Source organism: Mobula birostris, chromosome X, assembly GCF_030028105.1.
Source record: "Mobula birostris isolate sMobBir1 chromosome X, sMobBir1.hap1, whole genome shotgun sequence".
NCBI lineage: Eukaryota > Metazoa > Chordata > Chondrichthyes > Myliobatiformes > Myliobatidae > Mobula > Mobula birostris.
The window spans coordinates 8,300,698-8,319,849 of NC_092402.1; the positions used below are offsets into that span (position 1 = coordinate 8,300,698).

The 19,152-nt window shown below is 43.8% G+C and overlaps 1 protein-coding gene across 1 annotated transcript in view; it reads right to left on the bottom strand.

Annotated features, from left to right (window-relative positions):
* Positions 1-6,355: 6,355 nt before the first annotated feature.
* LOC140191856 (uncharacterized) overlaps positions 6,356-19,152 on the bottom strand; it is a 103,182-nt gene continuing 90,385 nt past the window's right edge. The window contains exon 4 of the mRNA XM_072249650.1: positions 6,356-6,694. Coding sequence (XP_072105751.1) covers positions 6,599-6,694 — 96 coding nt within the window. The 3' untranslated portion in view covers positions 6,356-6,598. The remainder of the gene's footprint in view (positions 6,695-19,152) is intronic.

A 19,152-nucleotide genomic window follows, 5' to 3' on the forward strand; every position in this document is an offset into this window, starting at 1 on the left:
GAGAGAGAGACAGACAGAGAGAATGAGGGGGGAGAGAGAGAGACAGACAGAGAGAATAATCCGGTTGAGTGCTGGTATAGACAGACAAATGTGCTGATTCCTGCACTTTACACTTTCAGGAGTGTCTGGTTTGTGGAAAATTTTTAAGACCAATAAACGCTCGGCAGCGGACACCTCTCGCCTTCCAGCACTCTTGGGCTGTATGTTAACATAATCCAGCATGACATTCATTTGGAGAGAAGGTTTCCGCCTTTCGGTGCCATTACCTTTTTTAAAAAAAAAACTCAAGGACAAATACCTTGAACTATGATTTAACGTTTTGTTAGGTAACATCCTCGGTTTTTGATATTCTCTAACCGCTGTCGGTGCTTAACCCCTTCTGACGCTGTGGCTCATGTCTTAACAGGACACCATAAACTAAATTTGAAAAAACACATAGGTTGCTAAATCCCGTTTCTATGAGTTTGGCTGTTAATTTACAGGGTATACGTTCATGTAATTACGGTGGCAAGCAGTTAAGTGCAAAGTTCAATGTAAATTTATTACCAAAGTCCCCCGTAATGAGTTAGTTCTGTTGAAATGTATTTCTTCGGTAAAGTGTCTCTTCAGGTAGTGACAATTCGCCTCTGTAAAAACAGACATCCATCTTAACTCGCTTCCATCACCAGCTACTTTGAAGTCACCTCATTGGTAAGCTGTTGACTTTGACCTTAGGAGTCACGTGCATTTTTCATTTCACCAGCAATGTTGACCCTGCAACACCTTGGGGGCGGGGTGGGGTGGGGGTTGGAATCGAACGTTCTTCGGGGAGATGAAGTGAAGAAGAGCGACGGGCGGACCGAGCACGCCATCTCCTGGGTTACTACTCCATGACATTAGACGCCCCCTCGCTGGGCCAACGTTTGTCTGCACGGGCGCGGCGTGTTCGCGCAGACTCCCTGCCGACGATGTTATCAAGAAGAAAGCCATTAATCGCGATAGATTTCTTTTTGCCTGAAAAGAGTTTTCCTTCGATAGTTAGTAATATTGGGCACCCGATTTTGCTTATTTTTCTCAGCAACATTTGCCCGTTCACGGGCCTGCTTGCGCTCACACACACACACACACACACACACACACACACAGACACACACACACACACACACACACACACACACACACAGACACACACACACACACACACGCACACACAGACACACACACACACACGCACACACAGACACACACACACACACACACACACACACAGACACACACACACACCCCCCCACCCACACACACACACACACAGGTAGACATAGACACACACACAGAGACACACACACCACACACACACACACACAGACACCCACACACACGCACACACACACACAGGTAGACATAGACACACACACACAGACACACACACCACACACAGAGACACACACAGACACACACACACACACAGAGACACACACAGAGACACACACACACAGGTAGACATAGACACACACACAGAGACACACACACCACACACAGAGACACACAGACACCCACACACACGCACACACACACACAGGTAGACATAGACACACACACAGAGACACACACACCACACACAGAGACACACACACACACACACACACACACACACACAGACACACACACACACACACACACACACACGCACAGACACCCACACACACGCACACACACACACAGGTAGACATAGACACACACACAGAGACACACACACCACACACAGAGACACACACACAGAGACACACACACACACACACACACACACACACGCACACACACACAGAATACCGGAATACATAAAATAAGAACTGCAGTATGAGTCAAATAGGTGCAGTCACTGGGCATCGGCCCCAACACGTGAAGCAGGGACACTCTGTTTAGATTTCAAAATTAGTTTCGCATAGGCCAAACTTTAGCAAAATTATCATTTGAAACAAATTTGTACATTTCAAAATTAGTTTTACATAGTCCAAACTTTAGCAAAAATGTCATTTTAAAAACTTCGCAGCAAGTCAGAGCAAAGGGAAAGAATAAAATCTCCATCTCTCGACCTTAGTAAACGTTTGAGGGGAAGTTAATGCCATTTCATTAGAGCCACCAATACTTTGAGACGAATAGCTCGGATTATCTTGCGCCCGGGTGAAAATTTTACAAATGGATAAAACACCTCGTGGTTACTGTAGTGAATTTAAAAGAAGCTTATCCGAAAGTGAAACCAATCAACAACAACATTACAATTAAATGAACGGTGTGAAAAACGCAAAAGGCACGTTGCTGTTGACAACATGACCTCAGGGATGTTTGGAATCTGCGGTAACAAATTCTGATAAGTACAACAGTACTTGTATATATAATAACCCACAAACATGGAAAAATCTGCAGATGCTGGAAATCCAAAGCAACACACACACAAAATGCTGGAGGTACTCAGCAGGCCAGGCAGTATTTATAGAAAAGAGTAAAGAATAGGCAGACTATATTTCGGGACGAGACCCATAATATATATACAAACACACACACACACACACACACACACACATATAATATCTATCTATCTATATATATAACATATATAAGACAACCCATGAGTACTACCTCATTATACTTTTGCTGTATCAATCTAAATCAAACAAGATATACAGCACAGATGTATATGTATATATCTAAACATGCAACAATAGAACACAACCCTAGACAACAGCAGCAGTATCACTGCTGATTGTATCCTCCGCCGTTACAGTTCACACTTCAAGGTTAACAATTCTGTTACAACATTGACAAGTATCTGGTCAAATGTTGTCCTGTCGTTGGCGGGATTTTATTTTTTTTTAAAAGAAGAACATTTCTACGGTTTGATTTTCTTTTACGGGACTTGAAACCTAATAGAGTTTTGCAACTGAGGAGTTTTTTTTCTACATCAGATGAAGAACACATTAAACGCTATGGTTTACTTAGGCAACGTCAGTTAGACAAGTAAGTTAACTTTAAACGGAGTAGATCCTAACATCAAAGCTTGGCCAATCGGGGCTGAAGTGCAACACAAATACGGAACCAATCTCTCGTGCCGAATTTTAAATTCCAAGTACCATTTGGCATTTTAATTAATTCTTGGCAGCCAAGGGAGCCTAAATCGCTTCTTTGGTCATGTTATATAATTTTATTCACACGCCTTTGGTTACAATCTATTACAATCCACTGGATCCGCCCTGAAGAACCGAAGGACAATATATTGCTTTCGTTAATGATAAGAGTGGCCTCCCCTGAAAATGATTAACATTTCCAATCAAAAGTAATTTGAAAGTACTGAGTTTGCTTCAGAAAATTTAAATCCACGGATCGATCCGCCAGGCAGTTTTCTTTCGACCATTTTTTTTAAAATTTTGGTCACAGGCAAGTATTTGCAAATCACAGATATACGACACGTCTCTGCTATTAGTTCATTCACACACATCACATTGCCGTTCTGTTCCACATGTGTTTACGATAAAAGCTGATCGCAAGGAACACGTGAACCTAATTCTCGAATGGTGATGTAGGTGCGTCTGTGGATGGTGGCCGGGAAAGCACGCAATGAGTACAAAAATCCTTTCGGTCGTGGTTTCTTAACAATACGCGAAATTCCGGCGATATTTCCATAGATTTAGACATCCCCGAATTCTGGCAATCGGCTAGATGTAACGGAGAAATAAAAACCCACCCAAATGAAATAATTCAATTCCAACTAGGGGTATTGGTGGAAGCCATTGTTGTGACTCTGTAATATTCCCGGCGCTTTCCTCTGACTTTGCGACCGATAGTCATGAAATTAAAATCGTTCCTAAGTGACGGAGGAACAAGAAAAAAATAGGGAAAACGAATCTGTCAAAGCGATGAAGGAATATACATTTAACAAAAGCAGCAGTTACAATAGAAATTATCTGTAAGGGAGCCGAAGAGATGAAAATTTCACTCTTCGCATTTTAAAGAGATCGCTTCTAATTCCGTGGGATAATTAAAAGTATATCTTCATAATTTAAAAAAAAGATAAAATAATAGTTCATACATATATATATACGAAAAAAGTTACCTGGAAAGTTCGAATGAGTAATCGAAGTTCAATTTTAAATTTCGTTAACGTCACGTGGTACCAAGCAGCCAATCAGACCTGCGCTCTGTTGTTTGCCTTGTGTCAATTTTATTAAAACATTAAGGAAGTCAAAACTGGGTCCGGGCGATTAGCGCATACTTAACGGGATTAATTCTAATCCTTGGAGCGACTGAGTAATTTTCTTCGTGAGTGTTCGGGAAATTGGACTCAAATTCAACGCCAATGGCGAATTGAGAGTTTTTCTCTTTTTTTTTGTGCGCGCGCCTGTTTTTTTTTCTAATTTCTCCCCGAGCATCCAGTTAGTCACCCATAAAGAAATAATTCGGCGCGGGAAGGGAGGGAAAGAGCGGAGGGGGCTGGAAGTGGATTCTCCGTCTTATTTGCAAATTTGTGGGGGAAGGGCGGGAGGTAGAGGGGGGGGAGACAAGTTCAATTGCACTGGAGGCAATTAAGTTAAGGACGGCTCGCATGTTCGCGCTAGACGCTCCTTTCTGTCCAGCCCTGACCTTGCATTTGAACTTGAAAGGCGAGGTCAACAATCAGACAGAGCGCCGCGGCCCCAACAACGGTCTGGTCTCAGGAAAGGAACATAAACCTCCTCGGCTGATACAGTAAGTTCTCGCTACCAAGGCGATGGGGGCGATAAGATGCACGTTTGGAGATAAGTTCTAAAATTAACAAAAGGGATAGATAACTAAGTATCAGTTTTATAGCGTCACGGCCAGCTTTGCAGTATCCGAAAGAATCAGGTTTCAGGAAGGGCTTTAAGAGCCGACAATCTCCGCTAATTTCTTTGAATAAGCGCAGGTCAGTGCGAGACCAATTATAGGTTGTTGAATCGACCGCTTGCTCGGTAATTGATTAAAGCGCACGGGCACTTTGCTGACCTGCTTTTTTAAATTAATTTAATATTGGATTCTGTGCGCGCAGTTACCTGGGTCAAAGGAACACTGTGCTACAAACACGCCAAGGCCTTTTGTGCGTGTGTGTATGTGAAAGATAGTCTGCAACTGGAACTTTGATCTCCGGTGGCTAGGGGGAGAAAAGGTTTAGCCTTGCATAATTTGCTCGCAGACATGTTTGGTCCTCGTAAAGCCGTACTTTATAATCAATATAAACCCTCGGCGATTTCGTTGTGAGTCATTCCGCGCTGTTTTCAGCAATGCTTGCGGGAATTCGAGTTTTGGGCCGCAGCCTTCTTCCTTGGTATTTATTTGTTCCGATCCCAGCCATTCCCCCCATTCCCCAAAAGCGTCAAACCCGCCGAGAAATTGCAGAACTGTACGCCGTGTATTTGCAGAAAGGAAACAAAAGGCACCTTAATGCAATTTTAGCCGATTGTGTACAAAATAAAGAGGAGATATGTCGAGGATATAACTGAATAATTTAACAAGATTCAATAGGAAATCTATCTTCTTCGAAAACAGACGCTTCATTTATTGAAATGGCTGCACACTTCATTCAGAAGACTTGCTTCACTTCGTTCCAAGCTTCAGCAGTTCATCTCTTAATTTAAAATACGCCCCAAATCAGCCGTCTGCCTTTTTCGCCCAAGCGATGAAAGGAAGAATGTTAGCCCTCCAATTATTTCTGAGTTTTCAATTTTTCGACGGCTTGTCCGGCAGGTCTACCGTGCGGGCTTGGTATCAGCTGGAAATGTAACAGCCGTTTCAATTTTTTTTTAGTTGAATTTGTGGCGTTTGCTTCAGAATAATGTGCACGCGGAGCCTCCGAATATATTTTTGTGTGTGTGTGTGTGTGTGTGAGGAAGAAGGCCCGTTCCGACTCACCACACCCGATTCAAGATTGAAGATTGTTTGACGACGTTCAGAGTACGCAAGTGTAAAGGACAGCGAAATAATTGTCAGTCCCGATCCGATACAGCTCACAAACAAAGAAAACAACAAGATAAACAACTCGATAATTTTTTTTTTAAAATGCACACTAAATATAAATGCGTAAGATAGCTTATACACATAAGATTGTGTGTCCATAAAGTGACGCTGGGCGCAGGAGTGTCTGCACATAAGGTGACTCAGAGAGGAAATGGCAATGTATTGAACCCCGTACGAAATTCATCTTTATATTCACCCGTTTAGATGAAGTTTATTTTCGCAAAGTCCAATGCTCTAAGCAAATTGAGGTTTAGGAAAAAAGTCTTTTAAAAAAAAAGATTCCTTTTTATTACATGACGGATCATTTTGATTGCAGACAACGAGATACAATGCGTTGGGTTTTTTTGCTGAAGTGCGAGTTCTTTATTCTAATTTAATTTAATAGAGATCAGCTGCTGGATCGAGCATTAAAAGAGAATCATTGCGTACATATCAATTGCTCTAGGAATGCCTTTAAAATGGATTAAATGGATGTATGTGAAGAACCTTGGCAGGAATTTTTATATTTTTGATTTGACGAGTTGATCGCCCTGATATACCGTTTCTGAATCAAAGAGCCGATGCATTTTAATACAGTTCTGTGTTAATTTTCGAATCAACCCGTGCTTCTCTGGAAGTGAAACGGCTCTACGATTTTTGGTTTTAGTTCCTGATGCAGTATAACATCTTCTTGTCTCTTGCTGTTCCGTGACTGCGGAAGACAAAGAGAATGCAAAGTTTATATGCTTTCCCCGGCAGTAACCGAAAACAATCTTCAACCCATTCAACCCATTCAAACATACCAAATGAACTGTGAGTCCGTGTATTAGCTTAAAAAAAAGGAGTCCTTATTATATCTCCGCTGGATATGTAAACGCTGATGCAATTTTGAAATGATAACCATACATTGGCCCACAGAAAATATACGGGAGTTCAACTGGGTATAATATCTGAGCAAAACCTAAATATTATTATACAAAATAGGAACTTATTTTTTTAAATAACAGGAATACGTAAAAGGAGTGAGAATATCTTAACAGAAAAGTCCAACGGAAGTCAAAATAATACGTGTGAGCTACTGAGGAAATCAAAAAAAAATTTGGATATAAATAGCGCAGGATACACGATGGAGAAATAATTTGGTATCTGTTTAATCAACGATTCTCATAAATTACATATCACACCATCAGTTGAAAAATATATGTTGATGAAAAAATAAATGTTCTGATTTTTTTTAAAAATAGACTCTGCAGTGCATGCTTCAGTAAATTGCTTCTAAGTTAGTCTTTTTGTAACTTATTGTTGCAGGCGACTGTTACCGGCATCGTTCAAATAACTTAATTTGTAAAACACAGATTAAAAAGTCATTCTGAACACCTTTAAGCACGTTTGGAAATTTTGGAAGTGCGCCTGCTCTTTAGCGTCGATTAATAAATTTATTTTGCAATATAAACCTGACGACTTGAAAAACAGCATCAGGTACAGTCGGTAGGTAGTACTACAACTGTCGAACTGTACCAGCAAGTCCTAGGATAATTTTAAACATCTGGAGATGATAAACATTTGGTGATTAGCTGTCCTTTTAATTTACAAGTTGTCAATAGTAGGAACTATAGTTGCTAAAAAAAAAAGAATGCCGGGAAACGATTAAGTTAAAACACAGCGATTCAATAACCCAAATTATTGGACAACATTCGTTAATGGAATAAATAAGCGCATTATTTGTGCTTGAGCACGGAATGGACATGGAAAAAATATGTATCACCCATTCAGTTGAAATTGCGCGTAGGCAAAGTTTAAATGCACGTTAGCTGAATCCACTGAGTTGGAAACTAGGCCGAATCTGTTCGCGTTAAATATAAATTGCCAAATATCTGTCTGTCTTTAATGTCTGGCCGTACAGTATCGAGCGATCTGTTTAGTGAGAGGAACAGCGTGGAATATGTCCTTCCGTCTCTTCGAGCCACGCAAACCAGCAATCCGCCCGATTTAACCCGAGCCTAATCAGGGGGCAATTTACAATGACCAATTGACCTACCAACCATGACGTCTTTGGACTACGGGAGGGAACCGGAGCACCCGTAGGAAACCCACATGGTCATGGGGAGAAGATACAAACTCCTTACAGGCAGATCCATCCATCTATATTTTCTTCGTGATTTTATTTTAAAACCTGTGACATGCTGCTCAAGATCTGCAGTCCACCGAGTTTTTTTTAAAAATTATTTACCCTCCGGCAACTTAATGAAATTCAATTTCCGTGCGACTTGAAATAAAATTCCGCCAAGTACGGCGGTGTAGTGGTTGGCGCAGCCCGTTACAGTACAGGCGTCCCGGGTTCAATTCCCGCCGCTGTCTGAAAGGAGATCGTACGAATCCCCGTGCGAAGGTTGACTGCGTGATTAAGAAGGCACACAGTGCATTGACCTACATCAATCACTTCATATACTTTATGTACTTTATTGTCGCCAAACAATTGATAACTAGAACGTACAATCATCACAGCGATATTTGATTCTGCCCTTCCCACTCCCTGGATTACAAATATTAAATATTACACATAGTAAAAATTAGTAAATATTAAAAATTTAAATTATAAATCATAAATAGAAAGTAGGTAAATGGAAAGTGAGGTAGTGCAAAAAAACCGAGAGGCAGGTCCGGATATTTGCAGGATACGGCCCAGATTCGGGTCAGGATCCGCTCAGCAGTCTTATCACAGTTGGAAAGAAGCTGTTCCCAAATCTGGCCGTACGAGTCTTCAAGCTCCTGAGCCTTCTCCCGGAGGGAAGAGGGACGAAAAGTGTGTTAGCTGGGTGGGTCGTGTCCTTGAATATCCTGGCAGCACTGCTCCGACAGCGTGGTACTGAGTTCAAGAGCCGGGAGGTAATGTTATAGCTATATAGGCAATTGATAATGTACCCCATGCAAGGCTTATTCAGAAAGTAAGGAGGTGTGGGATCCAAGGGGACATTGCTTTGTGGATCCAGAACTGGCTGGCCCACAGAAGGCAAAGAGTGGTTGTAGATGGGTCATATTCTGCATGGAGACCAGTGACCAGTGATGTGCCTCACGGATCTGTTCTGGGACCCATGCTCTTCGTGATTTTTATAAATGAGCTGGATGAGGAAGTGGAGGGATGGATTAGTAAATTTACTGATGACACAAAGGTTGGGGGTGTTGTGGATAGTGTGGGGGGCTGTCAGAGGTTACAGCGGGACATCAATAGGATGCAAAACTGGGCTGAGAAGTGGCAGATGGAGTCAACCCAAATAAGTGGGAGGTGGTTCATTTTGGTGGGTCAAATATGATGGCAGAAGACAGCATTAATGGTAAGAATCTTGGCAGTGTGGAGGATCAGAGGGATCTTGGGATCCGAGTACATAGGACACTCAAAGCTGCTACGCAGGTTGACTCTGTGGTTAAGAAGGCATACGGTGCATTGGCCTTCATTAACCGTGGGATTAAGTTTAGGAGCCGAAAGGTAATGTTGCAGCTATATTGGACCCTGGTCAGACACCACTTGGAGTACTTTGCTCAATTCTGGCCACCTCACTACAGGAAGGATGTGGAAACTATAGAAAGAGTGCAGAGGAGATTTACAAGGATGTTGCCTGGATTGGAGAGCGGGCCTTATGAGAACAGGTTGAGTGAACTCAGCCTTTTCTCTTTGGAGTGATGGAGGATGAGAGGTGATCTGATAGAGGTGTACAAGATGATGAGAGGCATTGATCATGTGGATAGTCAGAGACTTTTTCCCAGGGCTGAAATGGCTAACACAAGAGGACACAGTTTTAAGGTGCTTGGAAGTAGGTACAGAGGAGATGCCAGGGGTAAGTTTTTTTTACGCAGAGAGTAGTGAGTGCGTGGAATGGGCTGCCAGCGGCAATGGTGGAGGTGGATACAATAGGGCCTTTTAAGAGGCTCCTGGATTGGTACATGGAGCTTAGAAAAATAGAGGGCTATCGGTGACCCGAGATATTTTCTAAAGTAAGTACATGTACAGCACAGCATTGTGGGCCGAAGGGCCTGTATTGTGCTGAAGGTTTTCTATGTTCTGTGTTGTAAAACAGACCAGGGCCTACATTTCAGGGTTATATCACTACAGCTTGGACGTTCCTTGAAACAATTTTCCCTTACCAATGTAAAAGCACAGTGAAAATTTTTGGGTGTTGCAAGATGTATTAAACAATTTTTATTCGGCCATTCCGTTTTCCACTGTGTTTGGTATACATGTTCAAAATTGGGTATAAAACTCCTTGGCTCTTTATATACATAGTGATTTTGGCCCCGTGATTGTTTGAAAGCAGTGCCAGTCTAGTCCTGTGGCGCGATGAATGAAACCTATGAGATTAATTGGCGGAGGAGGGGAAAATCCCTATGTAAAATTATTTTTATTTCGCATGATTGTCAGAAAGAGTTGGATTCAGAGGCGCACCGGCTAGGAATGATCCGAACAAAGAAGTTCTGCAGATCCTGGAAAGCCGGATTAAGACTAGATGTTGAAGGGTCTCGGCAGGTCTCCAAGTTTGCGGATGACACGAAGCTGGGTGGCAGTGTTAGCTGTGAGGAGGATGCTAGGAGGATGCAGGGTGACTTGGATAGGTTGGGTGAGTGGGCAAATTCATGGCAGATGCAATTTAATGTGGATAAATGTGAAGTTATCCACTTTGGTGGCAAAAACAGGAAAACAGATTATTATCTGGATGGTGGCTGATTAGGAAAAGGGAAGGTGCAACGAGACCTGGGTGTCATCATACACCAGTCATTGAAAGTGGGCATGCAGGTACAGCAAGCGGTGAAAAAGGCGAATGGTATGCTGGCATTCATAGCAAGAGGATTCAGTACAGGAGTAGGGAGGTACTGCTGCAGTTGTACAAGGCTTTGGTGAGACCACACCTGGAGTATTGTGTGCAGTTTCGGTCCCCTAATCTGAGGAAAGACATCTTTGCCGTAGAGGGAGTACAAAGAAGGTTCACCAGATTGATTCCTGGGACGGCAGGACTTTCATATGATGAAAGACTGGATGAACTAGGCTTATACTCGTTGGAATTTAGAAGATTGAGGGGGGATCTGATTGAAACGTATAAAATCCTAAAGGGATTGGACAGACTAGATGTAGGAAGATTGTTCCCGATGTTGGGGAAGTCCAGAACGAGTGGTCACAGTTTGAGGATAAAGTGGAAGCCTTTTAGGACCGAGATGAGGAAAAACTTCTTCACACAGAGAGTGGTGAATCTGTGGAATTCTCTGCCACGGGAAACTGTTGAGGCCAGTTCATTGGCTATATTTAAGAGGGAGTTAGATATGGCCCTTGTGGCTAAAGGGATCAGGGGGTATGGAGGGAAGGCTGGTGCAGGGTTCTGAGTTGGATGATCAGCCATGATCATACTGAATGGCGGTGCAGGCTCGAAGGGCCGAATGGCCTACTCCTGCACCTATTTTCTATGTTTCTATGTTTCTACGTCAGGCAGCATCCGTGGAGAGCAATAAACAGTCGACGCTTCAGGCCGAGACCTTCATGGAGGAGTGATCTAATCTCGGCCTGCTGGACGAGGAAGGGCATGTATTCCGCTGGACGGGGCAGCCTGGCCTTAAGCGAGTCAGTTGGCCCAGGGAAAGGTTGCAATTCTCAGTTGTAAAAGCCGGAACTTCGTTGATAGCGGGAAGAACGGGGGTGCCCGGAGATTGGGATCGGGCGCCGGTTGTGAATCTAGCCAGGAGCGCAATCCACGGATCAACGCCGCAGAACACAATCCCGACGTCCCGACGAAAGGACTTGGCCCGAAACGTCGACTGATCATTCCTCTCCGTAGATGCCTCCTGGCCTGCTGAGTTCTTCCAGCACCCTGGCTGTGCTGCTCCAGATTTCCAGCATCTGCAGAATCTCTTGAGTCCGAATGCTGCTGCTGCCCCGATGCAACTTCTCCTCGAGTAGCGCCTGTTGCTAAGAATGTTTGCTGCTCTCTTCGACGGGTGTTTCTGTGACATTCTCTGTGATCACTCCTTCTGTGATCTCCTCCGCTCTCCGGCTTAGTCCTGAAGATGGGGCTCAGCCCAAAACGGCGTCTGTGTACTAACTCCCCATTCACAGATCATGCCCGACATAGTGAATTCCTCCAGCATTTTGTGCGTGCTGCCCGTATGACTTTCCGAACCAATTTCAAACGTCTGGTGCCCTCGGGAAGCAATCCGTGGCTTATTTCCCAAGCAACACACACACACACACACACACACACACACACACACACACACACACACACACACACACACACGAGGGCTGGAGGAATTCGGCAGGTCAGGCAGCGTCTATGAAGGGGAATAATCAGTCGACGTCAGGCACTGGTGCGGCCAAATTTGGAGTATTGTGTACAGTTCTGGTCACCGAATTCTAGGAAAGATGTCAACAAAATTGAAAGAATACAGAGAAGATTTACTAGAATGTTACCTGGATTTCATCACCTAAGTTACAGAGAAAGGTTGAACAGGTTAGATCTTTATTCTTTGGAGCGTAGAAGGTTGAGGGGGGACTTGATAGAGGTGTTTAAAATTATGAGGGGGATTGATAGAGTCTACGTGGAGAGACTCTTTCTATTGAGAGTGGGGGAGATTCAAACAAGAGGACACGAGTTGAGAGTTAAAGGGCAAAAGTTTAGGGGTAACATGAGGGGTAACTTCTTTACTCAGAGAGTGGTAGCTGTGTGGAACGAGCTTCCAGCAGAAGTGGTTGAGGCAGGTTCGATGCTGTCGTTTAAAGTTAAATTGGATAGATATATGGACAGGAAAGGAATGGAGGGTTATGGGCTGAGTGCAGGTCGGTGGGACTAGGTGAGAGTAAGAGTTCGGCACGGACTAGAAGGGCCGAGCTGGCTTCTTTCCGTGCTGTAATGGTTATATGGACGTTTCGGGCCGAGGCCCTACTTCGGGGACAGTCATTCCCCAAGCTGTCTTTGGGATTTTATTGCTTTTGGAGATTTTTCAGGAGGTCGCTTCATTTGGGGGCGGGGGGTGGGTGGAAACTGAGTGATATGTTGCCGGGCAGACTGGTTTGCCAGTTCTGAGGTCGATTCTCAGACTGGTGAATATTGGACGGCAAAACCGAAGGCCAAAATTCAGAGCTTGGAGTGTTCGGAGGTCGAAATCCGAAGAGGGGGAGATTCCAGGGGTTGGGGGCGGGGTCGAGGGTCGATACCCCTGATTGGATAGTCAAAAGGTCAAAACCTCAATGTCCGTGAGTCTGGGACAGGGACTGAAGGTTGGAGGCCCGGTCTATACGAGTCCTGGAGTCTGGGGCTGGAGGCGGCCATGTCCTGCGGCTGTCGGCCCGTCTGTGTGTGTGTGTGTGTGTGTGTGTGAGAGAGAGAGAGAGAGCGGGTGGAGCGGATATGAGAGTGGGAAAGGTGCTTGTTTTGCTGTCGTTGCCTTGTCGTCTTCAGTTGTTGCTGCTGATTGCTTTATGCCGCTGAACATTGCGGAAATGGTATGTTGGCGCCAGAATGTGTGGCGACATCTGCCGGCCGCGCCAGCGCATTACCGGGCTGTGTATGGTTGTTCGGGCAAGCCATGCGTTTCACTCTCTGTTTCGACACACATGTAATAAGTAATCCCAAATCTGAATCCGAATCCGAATCTGAATCTAAAGTATGTATACCTTATTGTTTACCTGCTTGGGCATATAATTAAATCTATGTTTTTTAGAGCTGCCCAAAGCTTTCAGTCTGCTCTACAGTTAATACTATAATTAGTCTGGAGTATAATTCTTGATGATTTATGTAATTCCTCTGCAGGAGAAATACAATGTAAGACATGCCTTAAAACATTGTATCGCCCTACAAGAGATATAGGTATAGTTAAATGCTTTGAGAAATTGTTATTGGACAATTTTCCTCAATAGACAGTACTGAGCAAAAGTCTTACACACCCTAGCTATATATACATATGTAGTTGCCTACTGTTTTTTGCACGATAATTTATCTTTGTAAAATAAGACACAACGCAGAAAAGCGCAGCTTATGGTAGATGTAGACTAAGGATAAATTTATAATCTATGCACGCATGTGTGTGTGTGTGTGTGTGTATCTGTGTATGTGTGTGTCATGTGTGTGTGTATATGTGATTGTATGTGTGTGTGTGTTTGTAAAAACCGTAGGCAACTACATACGTATATATATATGTATGTGTGTGCCTCTGTATGTGTATGTGTGTGCCTGTGTATGTGTATGTGTGTGCTTGTGTGCATGTGTATGTGTGTGCCTGTGTATGTGTATGTGTGTGCCTGTGTGCATGTGTATGTGTGTGTATGTGCGAGTGTCAGTGAGTGTGTCTGCCTGTCTGTCTGTGTGTGTCTCTCAGTGTTTGTCTGTGAGTGTGTGTGTGTCTCTGTGCATATGTGTGTATGTGTGCTTATTTGTGTGTGTGTGTATCTGTGTGCGTGTGTCTGTGTGTGTTTGTGTATGTGTATGTGTATGAGTGTGCACGTGTGTGTGTGTGTGTGAGCGTGTGTGCGTGTGAGTGTCTGTGTGTGTTTGTGCATATGTATGCGGGTGTGTGTGTGTGTGTGTGTGTGCGCGCGTGTGTCTGTGTGTGTGTGTGTGTGTGTGTGTGTGTGTGTGTGTGTGTGTGTGTGTGTAGGAGAGAGCGAGAGAGAGAGAGATTAGGATACTTGTGTATCATCTATTTGGTACCCCTTAGCAAAAACATCTGAAAATAACATTTCAATATCCACAGCTACAGCAACTTCAGCTCACGGCCAGCTCTGTTCGCATGTCCACTATTTCCAAGTTAACCAATATCTTCACTGACTTCCTAGACTTCCTGTCGGATCGCCGACAGGTTGCAAGGATGGGCTCCCCCATTTCTGCCCCTCTGTCCCTCAACGCAGGCGCCAGAGTTGTGTTCTGAGTCCACTTCTCTACTCCCTTTATACCCACGACTGTACTGCCACACGCAACTCCAATCTGCTGATCAAACCCACAGATGACACATCATTGATAGGCCTTATTTCTAGCGGTGATGAGACAGCCTACAGTGGTGCCAGGATAACACACTCTCCCTCAATGTCCAAAAAAAAAAAACAAAGGGATGATTGTGGATTACCGGGGAACGGAGACAGGCTCGCCCCGATCAGCATCAATGGGACAGCATTTGAGAGGGTGAGTAGTTTCAATTACTCGGTATACACATCACCGAAGGTCTCCCTGGGCTGTAGACACCGGCTTTGTGACAAAAAAAAACATAACAGCGTCTCTTCCACCTCAAACTCATACAGTAAACTTAGAATAAATGATGTTGAAATTGATAAGGTATTTGAAACAAAATTTTTAAGGGTGGTGATTGATAATAAATTAAGTTGGAAACCACATATAAATTATGTCAAAGCAAAAATGTCAAAATCTATTGCAATACTGTACAAAGCGCAAGATTTCTTAAAACAGGAATCTTTGTATATATTATACTGTTCACTTATTGTCCCATACATGACTTTCTGTGTAGAGATATGGGGAAATACATACAAAACAAATACAAACTCAATTTTTCTACTCCCGAAGTCATAAGGATTGTAAATAAGACAAGTTATTACGAGCCAACTATTTCAGCTAAACGCTTTAAAATTCAGAGATTTCGTAGATTTTAAAATAATACAAATTATGTATAAAGTAAAAAATGGACAGTTACCACGAAGTATCCAAAGGTTGTTTAAAATGAGAGAAAGTCAACATGATTTGGGAGGAACATGTGTATTTCAAAAAACAAAGGATAAGAACAAATGTAAAAAGTCATTATATTTCAGTCAGAGGGGTGAATCTATGGAATAGTCGTAGTGAGAATTTAAAAACATGCACCACACTTAACCAGTTTAAAAATTATTTTAAAAGAATTTAATGAACAAATGTAAAATACGTGATTTAAAATGAATGGGAGTAATGTAAATAAATGATACTTGGAATTGGATTTTGTGTTAAAAAATTATGAATTTTTTTTGTTTTGATGTGACGATTGACGCCAAATATGTTGTTGTATAAGTAAGAGGGGTCGGCGTAATAAGCTGTAGCTTCAGCCTACACCCTATCGGTCTGTTTTAAAGAATATCTATTTTTTTGTTGTAATTTTGTCCTATGAAATCATCGCTGAAAATGATGCTTTTTGTTATGTTTGTACTGACCGAAATAAATTTCATCCATTCATTCATTCTTGTTCGGCTCATGCCCCCAAATCCTCAAGACCTCTACAGGGGCACCATTGAGGGCATCCTGACTGACAGTATCACTGCCTGGTACGGGAACGGCACCAACCTTGATAGCTGGGCACTGCAGAGAGTGGTATGGACAACCCAGCGCATCTGTGGCAGTGAACCTCCCTCCATTGAGGACATTTACAGCAGACGATGCATAAAGAAAGCCTGGAAGATCAGCGGGGACACCAGTCACCCCAACAATAAACTGTTTCAGCTGCTTCCGTCGGGCAAACGGTACCGCAGCATTAAAGCCAGGACCGGCAGACTACGGGATGGCTTCTTTCGACAAGCCACTCGACTTCTAAATTCACATGACTGTACATTGCGACAGAGACATAACGCAAAGATTTTCATTCCCTCACGCTGTGGGATGGATGTAAGATTTAAATAAATTCCAAGTATTCGAAATGCCAGAAGACTGAAGCTATCGCCATCTCTAACAAACTCCATTCACTAACATCGAACTCTATTCCTCTCTCTGGAGATTGAAATAGTTCAGGAAACAAGGGCCTGTCAAACTAAAATAGCAGGTGGTGAATCTCTGGAGTTCACTACCGCGGATGAATTGTGGAGAATGAATGGATAATTGGAAGTATTTAGGTGGATGTACAATCGAGGGGTTTTGCAAAGATCATGGAATTGGGCAAATGGCAAAGGAGTTGGGCCCAGCAAGGATCAGCGGCGTGGATATTTGGAGCAGGTGGCTGCTATTCTTGTGTATAAAACAACTATTCTCTACCTTTATATTGCACCTGAGTCTAAACTAATTGCGTAATATCATTCCAACCCCCCCCCCCCCGCATTAACTCATCATTAAGTCTGATTATGTCCTCTTTGATATTGGTGTTGGCCTGCTATTGTCACACGTACAGTGAAAAGCTTGTCTTGCATACCTTACACAGATCGAATCGTTACACGTGCGCTGAGCTAGAATAAGGCAAAGCGATAGCAATGGCGAAGGAACCGAGTAGACCTACTAGGACTTGATGTTTCAATCCCTATTTCAATGTCGATGTTGGCAGTGGGTTTGGAGTGGTGACAAGGAGGGAGGGTAGGTACGTCGTCGGGGTCATCAGGTGGGCAACCTCCTTCTTTGACATTTCGTTGATAAGCCCACGACGTCTCCAGCGGGCTCAACGGCGATACCTGGCGTCCCAGATACACCCCCCTTACTTCTATACCCTCCTGTCTTCACCTTGCAGCTTAGTTGCTGTCCTTCCTTTTAATCCAAATCCAATTGCTGCTTTCTTCTGCTGCATTTGACAAGGACGTGATTGCTTGTTGGAGTGAGTGACCCCTCACCCCAATCTTCTTCAATAGACTGGTCGTAGATGTGGCAACGAATCCCCTGCATCCCACTTTTACAGGGGAAATCTTGGTCTTCCAGCCATTCTGGGCAGCTTCAGTTGCCAGTTCAGAATACTTGGTCTTTTACCTCTCATAAGCTTCTTCGACACCATCTTCCCATGGTACTGTCGATTCCGCAACATATGCTAGCTTGGCTGTTGTGGACCACAGGACCATGTCTGGCCAGAGTGTTGTAGCTGCAATGTCTGGGGGAAACACAAGTTTTTTTTTCCAAGACCACGTCCATTTTCCAATCCCGAGCAACCTGCAGAATGCTTACATATAGGGTCCCTGGAGGGGAGGTTAGCTCCTGGAATGTGCTGAGCTGCGTCCGCAACTCTGTGCAGAACAGTCTCCATGCCAATAAACAATAGACAATAGACAATAGTTGCAGGAGGAGGCCGTTCGGCCCTTCGAGCCAGCACCGCCATTCACTGTGATCATGGCTGATCATCCACAATCAGTATCCAGTTCCTGCCTTATCCCCATAAACTTTGATTCCGCTATCTTTAAGAGCTCTATCCATCTCTTTCTTGAAAGCGTCCAGTGACTTGGCCTCCACAGACTTCTGTGTCAGAGCATTCCATATATCCACCACTCTCCGGGTGAAAAAGTTTTTCCTCAACTCCGTTCTAAATGGCCTACTCCTGATTCTTAAACTGTGGCCTCTGGTTCTGGACTCACCCATCAGCGGGAATATCCTTCCTGCCTCCAGCGTGTCCAATCCTTTAATAACCTTATATGTTTCAATCAGATCCCCTCTCATCCTTCTAGATTCCAGTGTATACAAGCCCAGTCGCTCCAATCTTACAACATATGACAGTCCCGCCATCCCAGGAATTAACCTCGTGAACCTCCGCTGCACGCTCTCAATAGCAAGAATGTCCTTCCTCAAATTTGGAGACCAAAACTGCACACAAAGTGTTACGCAGCCCGACAGAATGCTTTCTAGGTGCCTCCATTAAAATAGGCAGAAGGCGACATGAACGTGATGAGTTTCTTTAGCCGTCTGAGAAACAAAAGGTCTTGGTGACCTCCCTAAGCCGTGACGATTTCCAGTTTTCCCAGCGAAGCTGGACTCTACATAACTTTCTCCTTCTTCTTCAGCTCTTCGGACGTAGGCCACGTACAGCGGCTCGCCAGAATTCCCTGTCCTGGGCCGGTCTTCCAGGTTGGCCCCAGTTGTAACCCATCTTCCTAGATCCTTCCCTTCCCTGGAATGAGGACTTCGGGGCTCATGTTAGCTCTGGGGTTTTTTTACGAGTTGGACTTGGGACTGTCCATGGCACGGAGTTCCACAAAACTTAAGGTGACCTGATATTGAATGCTTCGACCGTGGTTTAGCATCTATCAACTTATTTAAAGGTGTTTTCTCACCTTCACTGCCAAATATGTAATGTTTCCCATTTGGCCATCGCCGCCATGCTGTGTAATGTATGCGATCTGCAGATTGATCAACGTCGCTGCTTTAAAATGTCTATCCTTATTTGCAGACCCCCTTCCAAGGGATAGCTCGCTTTGTAATCGCGTCTAGCCCATGCACCCCTCCCCCCCGCCCCGTGCTTTTGCATTCTCTCCTGATATTCACC